At 38.6% G+C, this 7,393-nt stretch overlaps 1 protein-coding gene across 1 annotated transcript; it reads left to right on the top strand.

Annotated features, from left to right (window-relative positions):
- The first annotated feature begins 600 nt into the window (after positions 1-600).
- On the top strand, positions 601-6,117 carry LOC114364947 (uncharacterized). Its single transcript, XM_028321305.1, has 6 exons — positions 601-835; positions 1,288-1,600; positions 1,911-2,178; positions 2,821-3,007; positions 3,483-3,617; positions 5,915-6,117. The coding sequence occupies exons 1-6, from the start codon at positions 659-661 to the stop codon at positions 5,987-5,989; spliced, it is 1,155 nt and encodes a 384-aa protein (XP_028177106.1). The 5' UTR covers positions 601-658; the 3' UTR covers positions 5,990-6,117.
- The last annotated feature ends 1,276 nt before the right edge of the window (positions 6,118-7,393 follow it).

Raw genomic sequence — 7,393 nt, 5'->3', positions numbered from 1 at the left:
ATATCCTAAATATGATCCTAGATTCTAGATGACCTGAGCAAATAGAACAATAAAGAAAGAAAAGAAAGAAAGAAAAAATATTTATTTGGTGTAAAAGATAGAACAAAATGTATCCATAGTTAAACTTAATAGCAAGTTAGTAACCTACTCACAGGAAGATTGATTCCATATTCAAAGATGAAAAACATAGGAAAATGCATATTTGATTTGCCTGATGATAATCATTACCTGAGTAATGCTTCCCACGCACATATTAACTCCTTTTTTCACTTGTTTGTGGCTTAAAGTTAAATTAATTCTGGTACCTACTAGATGTCAGGCCCTAACTTTTGTTCTTCGTCCTTGGTCCCTCACTGATGAGGATCGCGACCACATAATTTATAGTCCTAACTTTTAGGCAAATGTAAAAATCCCTCAATTTGTGACTCTCGCTGTCTTTTTCATTATTGGTCAAACATTAAACTAATCAAGTATTATTTGATTTGGTTCAGATTTTTTAGAATTTGATAAGATAAAACGCAGTGAAGTGCATAAAGAAAAAAATGTGCTATCGCAAAAATCCCCGATTAAAATCATATTACGGAGATTAAAATCGTTTGATATAAATAATGGCAAGGAAGCGTTTGATTCACAGTTTCTGTGAGAAGTGTCAGGCAAAATGAAGTGGAGTTGGTTGTTAATAACGGTGCTAGCTGCAGTAGCAGTCGCTGATGACTCATCAGAAGATGTATTGTCTCTAGCAGAATCGTGTAACCAAGAAGCTTGCCAGTTGCCAGAATGTCGGTGCTCCTCCACGAATATTCCTGGAAACCTGGAGCCCAGGAACACTCCACAGGTTTGTGAATGTTACGTCTGGCATACTTGATAGACTGTATTAAATTAATTAGACAAGTTAACTTTTGAAATGAAGAAAGTAAAAATGTACTACACAACAACAAAAATCAAAACTTAAAGAATATTAAATTTGATTTATTAGAAGTTGTGAAATTCAATGTGACACAGTTGACAAGATTATTTTTCTAGTGCAGACTCGTGTGTTTAATAGTGACAATGTAGTGCAAAGATGTTCTTCAATTTGTAAGAATGGTTACAAAAGAACTCTAAAATTGATGACTAATTTTAAATTAGAGGTCAATATTATTAAAAATGGATCGATGGGATTAATGTGACTTGTTTTTAATCCGAGTTTTTTTTTAATTTAATTCATTTCCTCAACTCACACAACATTTACTAATTCCATAGTTACAAAATAATTATGATCATTTCAACTTCAACTTTATCTTCTAGTTCGTCATGGTCACCTTCGACGACGCCGTCAACATCATCAACATCGAGACCTACCGTGACCTGCTCTACGGCCGTACTAACGCCAACGGCTGCTCAGCCGGAGGCACCTTCTACGTCAGTCATGAGTACACCAACTACCAGTTGGTCAATGAACTGTACAACCGAGGATATGAGATCGCTCTTCACTCCATCACCCACAAAACCGACCAGGAGTACTGGCGCACTGCCACCACTGAGGACATGATGAAGGAGTTCGGAGACCAGAGGAAGCAGATGGAACTTCTGGCGAATATTCCTATTTCTGAGATTCACGGTAAGATATTATATGACATACTCGTAAAATAATGAACAGTTCAGAAAAGTTCACGTCATAAAACTAGCTTCATTTTCCACCACTTTGGGACACATCGGTTGATGTTGAAACTCAATCACTATTGTCAGCCTCTACTGAATTTAATGATTTTTCGCAATGAGGTGAAAAAAGTGTTGTGTCCTCTAAAACTAATGTCATTACTATACATCTAAAAGATTAATTTAATTGAATGTAAAGAAAAGTAAATAAAATTAAATTGATGTGTAGAGCTACACCAAACTGATCAAATTGTATTTCCTTCCGATCCTAGGTATCCGAAGCCCATTCCTGCAACTGAGTGGTAACGCCACCTTCCAAGTTATCAAAGAGGCTGGTCTCACCTACGACTGCTCGTGGCCAACGATCTCCTTCGTCAACCCTGGTCTGTGGCCTTACACCCTGGACTACGCTTCAACTCAAGACTGTGTCGTGCCCCCTTGCCCGACTGCTTCCATTCCTGGAGCCTGGGTGGTGCCCATGGTCAGCTGGAATGATCTCCAGGGCGTCGCTTGCTCGATGGCTGACTCGTGCTTCTTTACGTAAGTTTTTGCTACATACCTACACACATTCAGGTACCCAAGTATCTGCAAGGTGAATCTAATCATAGATCCTATGCTCAGAAAAGATAGCCCATATCTTTGTCAAGTTGTTTTTTAATTGTTAGGTTACACGCTTCGTATTAGTGCATAAATATTATGCTTTGCACTCTGAAGGCTTTTTTGTTTCATTGTTATGAGTTTATTGAAGAGCCTATAAAAACACCATACGGCGCAACGAGTTGAAAGCTGTTAGAGCCAAATACTGCGTCTCAAATTAGTCAAATGAAACTGAGGGTTTAAACCTTCTCCTTGATCGTAGTTAGTACCATAGATATATAGAGAAATACCAATTAATGCGCTGAATTCGAAACTCAGTGTCGCATTAGAAATTCACACACAAAGAAATCAAAATATGTTCTCATTATCCACTGCGGTATCAGTACTCAACGTTCCAATAATATTTAATTTAATACTATGCAAGCAATGTAAACTGTTTACATTATGACGTCGCTGCTGTAACGAGCAAAGCAAACTGTTCTGTTTTTGGGCATATTGCTGCGACACCGGCACCGCCCCCTTGTCATATCTCCCTTTAGTTTCTGTGATCTGTGGTTAGTACAATATCTGTGTCTTTACTTGCAGTCCTTCGCTTACTGACGAGCAAGCCTGGTTCGAGTTCATCGTGGGCAACTTCGAAAGGCACTACTTGGGCAACCGTGCTCCTTTCGGCTACTTCGTCCACGAGTGGTACTTGAGGGCCTACCCTGCTGTCCAGCGCGCCGTCGCTAGATTCCTTGACATGATCAACAACATCCCTGATGTGTTCATGGTTAGTATTTTCTTTATTATATTTCATAGCTGTTTAGATCAAAGTTTGAATAGTGAGCTTATGGAAGTACTCATCATTGCCTAAAAGCAGCTTAATTTTATTGTTATACAATGCGATAGAATTTTGTAAATATTACAAAGTAGAGAGTGGCGCTAGATGAAGCCGCTACTAACCGGACAATCTTGAAAATCATAGCGCGAAGCCTATGTTCAGCAGTGGACGTCCTGTGGCTGAAAATACATAAATGATACGTACCACTTTCACGAAATTATCTACGCCCGTATTCACAGACGATGATTGTTTAAGTGAAGCAGCAAATCGAACGTACAGCGTTGAATAGAGCTTTGTGATTGGTTCGTGTGTCACCCTGGGTCCACGCACACTGTCCACTGACCTCATAGTAATGTTTGTGAATAAGGGCGTTAATTATTGAAACCATGTAGAGCACCACTAATACTGAATCTTCTCTCTTCAGGTCAACACCAACGAAGTGGTAGAATGGGTGAAGAACCCCATTCCCTTAAATGAATACAGCAAGGCCTGCAAGACCCCAGTTGCCACCACCTGCCCCGTCTCTGTGTGCGGGCCCCTGTCTTCTGACCACACTGAGGTAAGGAAATGGTGTCTACAAGTACCACTACTATTGCAAACAATAGCACATCTAACTTACAAAAGTTCTGATAGTTAAGTTTTGTTGTGACAAAAGTTTTTGGTCTAAGTGGGAGTTCGCATTTTCTTTAGCATAGTTACAGCAAGGTTAGTTTCGTATTCATAAATTAAGTGGGTCTCACACACATCTTACGGAATAGAACCGTTCTTCAGAATTAATATTCAGATAGAATAATAAAGTCAAATCTCTATATCCCCTTTATTGCATAATATAGTAATGAAGTATTAGTCAGTAAACTCCCAAAATAAATCCCCAATCGACGAAGTACATGATGTCGTGCCCTGCGTGCCCAAACAACTGCACGCAGGAAGATTTAAATTTAGGCTACTGACAACGCCATTCTTGTGGCGGAGTTTTTGGCTGACGCTGTGTACTTTTGTTGTCGACACAACAAGAAGAAGAAGTCAGTAAATAAAACTCAAGCTTATCACTACAATACCTGAAAGAGCAGCAATCGTCAATGAATTCGTAAGAAAAATTACGACACTTAAACAATTTAGCGAAGAGGTAGCTATTGCACTAAGTAATAATAATATGGAGATTAAGATATTAAATTAAAATATCGTCGATTATTCGAGATCACTATTCTTTAGATAACGGTTCTTTTTCATCGATAAAATAAATTTGATTATAATCCGTACAATTAGGTACAATAATTTTATCTATAAATAACTAGATTGGAAACACGTCATTTTGACCATGACTCCCTATCACAAGTATATCCGTACATTGGAAGACATTTAAAGGACAATGGGCAAATTGGTACCCGGCTCCAATAGATATGTGTCTAGTATCGTTTGAAAGGTCTTACCAAGATGAACAACTTTTACTATGACCACCAGCCTCAGATCTGGTTGCGTTCGAAGATAAAGATACTTTTTGTGTAACCTAAGTATCATACAGTATGAAGGGGGACGCGCTCGGGGCAGGGCACTGACGATAATAATATGGTCGGACGCGGTGAGGAAGACGGTGGGCGGGAGTTTGCATCGTGCGGTCCACACAGCTTATGACCGCAGCCTGTGGAGGAACACTATCTGTGGTCACGATCCTGGGACCGAGGAAGAAGAAGAAGAAGTATCATACGTGTCCATCGTATGGTACTTAGGTTATGCGAGGCAGGAAGGGTTTACTGCTCCAGCATCCTTCCTTAACTCTATAATTATTGATGGGGATAATTGTGAAATAAATATTTTTATTTAAAGAAGTACTACCCCCTTATTAATAAAAAGTTACACCTAGGAAGAACCTTGGATTGACACCAAATGACAATTAAGCCAGAGTTCGACTAGGGTGTAACTTTTATTAATAAAGGGGTTAAAGTTTTATTACTTCTTAAGGGTTTTATTATGGGTTGCTAAAGCGAATTAACCCACAAGACCCAATAAGTCCACCCACAAGATGGACCGACGACCTCATAAAGGTAGCGGGAAGGCGCTGGATGCAGGCCGCCACCAACCGGCCATTGTGGAAATCATTGGGGGAGGCCTATGTTCAAATGGACGTCCTATGGCTAAAATGATCAAGATGATGATGATGAAAGCGAATAAAGGGCTAATAGCTTGGGTAGTTCATCGTAGATATAATCCTTTCCTTTTCAATGCTTCTTTTAGTTATATTAATAGATTGTAGTCATAATACATACTCGTATACATGGATGATTGTGTTATACTTTCATTATAATACTTAGTGGAATTACTGCTTTCAAAACGTGAATTAGAACTGGCCCCATAGCAGACATTTTCCTACATCTAAAGGCCTTTTAAAATATATATTGGTTATGGCTATTGGAGCGGGTACCACTTTCCATACATTTTTGCCCATCATCCTTTGTCTCGGCTGATACCACAAGATTTAAGACTTGCACTTTTTTAATCCAGTTAAAGGTATCTCTTGATTTAATAACTTGAGTTCTTGAAGTTAAATATCCTTTCAAGTATCAGTGACTCTACCACAGCTTCGGCCAAACCAATGCGTGCACCTCGTGTCGGCGATATCGCGTGTGCATAGATCGCCGCGACCAATGACAGGACGCGTTGATCTGAACTCATAGCTACAAATTCATACACTTCTGATCGCCATCGCCATCACTCACGCTGGCTGCACGCGTTGGTTTGGTCGAACCTTTAGGGTTCCAAGAGATGTGGCGGTTTATTGTTAGCACAAATGAGTCTATAGTTATTTTACTTTCTTCCTTTGTTTTTACTCTTATTAATAACACTTTCATTTTTTTACAGATGCAATACTGGATGACGGTGTGCAGCAGTTGCCCAAACACCTACCCATGGTTGGGCAACCCCCTTGGACTGTAATTCTATCTAGTATATAATTAAGTAAAACTATTTATTACAAAATAATAATGTAATTTAATTATTTTGTTTTCCTTTTTGGCCTCAGACTTATTACCCCGATTTTGAAATAAACTGCAAATTGACAATGATTTTCTTTTTCCCAGATTTAACTGAAAACCTTAAAATATAAGAAGTAGATAGTTCACACTTTTCTAATCTTGAAAATAAAACCGATATTTCCAACCGTTCGTACTTCGACAATCATCATTATTTCTGAAGAATAAAATGTAGAAATTAGGTATCAGTACGAATTTAAGTGGACTGGTTACAACAACTTATTATAATTTAGGTACTTACAATAATATTGTATAGGAAATTGGTCATTTTATAGTAAAAAGAAATAAAATAAAATAAAACGACATCGTTTATTTTCTAGGTACGGTACATTAGATCTAACAAACTATGGCAGAATTATTACAACACCATCTACAAAGCTAGAAACATCTCAATAAGCTCCAATCTCTGTCACACGCATCGTCGTGACTTCAGCTATTTAGAGTAGGGACAGTGACCTTTCATCATCATCATCATCTTCTCAGCCATAGGACGTCCACTGCTGAACATAGGGCTCCCCCAATGCTTTCCATGCTGCCCGGTTGGTAGCGGTCTGCGTCCAGCGCCTTCCTGCTACCTTCGCTCGGGTTGAAGAATGATGTGCCCTACGTAGATATAGGTGGGTGGAGCATAAGCTAGTTCTTACATAAAAACGTACGAACGTTGTCATAGCAAAAAAGAAATAACTAATCTGAACTTCAGACTCTGAAGTTCAGTGATGTTGCTAATCTGTAAACCAATTCAAGTGTTATGTCACCTTGGTGGAAAAGTTCTCGAGTGGCAACCATTGACTGGAAGACGCAGTAGGCAGGCCTCCTACTCGGTGGACCTACCTACTATGCAGGTGGCAGAAAGCACGACTGTGGGCAGCGTAGGACCAAAGGAAATTGTCATTGATAGAATTTTATATTTATTTATTTATTTACACTTTTGCACTTACATATGTACAGTGGCGGACTTAATGCCATATTCCATCTACATAATATTTTATGTCATCGTAACGTAGATAACCATATCAAAAAGTGAATTGAGACGGACATTAATTTCATAATTATTGAGGTACTTACATAAAACTTTGAATACTTATTAATTTATAAAAATCAAGGAATACTTATTAGTAGGTAATACCACAGCAATACCCAGTAATTTATTGTCCGTGGTGCACATCTTAAGGTTTAATAACCTTATTAAACATTTGTCACCTGTCATGCGCTTTGCAATGGAGAGAAATCGAACCTTAACGTACTTATTATTGTTCTGTGCCTTAACTTCGAAATCCTCCTATGTTCTTCTGATAATTTCGATGCGGGT

Source organism: Ostrinia furnacalis, unplaced genomic scaffold (assembly GCF_004193835.3).
Source record: "Ostrinia furnacalis isolate ACB-3 unplaced genomic scaffold, ASM419383v2 OfSCF0440, whole genome shotgun sequence".
Taxonomy (NCBI): domain Eukaryota; kingdom Metazoa; phylum Arthropoda; class Insecta; order Lepidoptera; family Crambidae; genus Ostrinia; species Ostrinia furnacalis.
Note: the sequence above shows the minus strand (reverse complement) of the source record. Positions and strands in the feature narration are given on the sequence as shown.

Coding starts and splice junctions, on each gene's coding strand:
- LOC114364947 (XM_028321305.1), top strand. CDS start 659: ATGAAGTGGAGTTGGTTGTTAATAACGGTGCTAGCTGCAGTAGCAGTC. Junction 1,601..1,910: donor TCCTATTTCTGAGATTCACG/GTAAGATATTAT, acceptor TTCCGATCCTAG/GTATCCGAAGCCCATTCCTG. Junction 3,008..3,482: donor ACATCCCTGATGTGTTCATG/GTTAGTATTTTC, acceptor TTCTCTCTTCAG/GTCAACACCAACGAAGTGGT.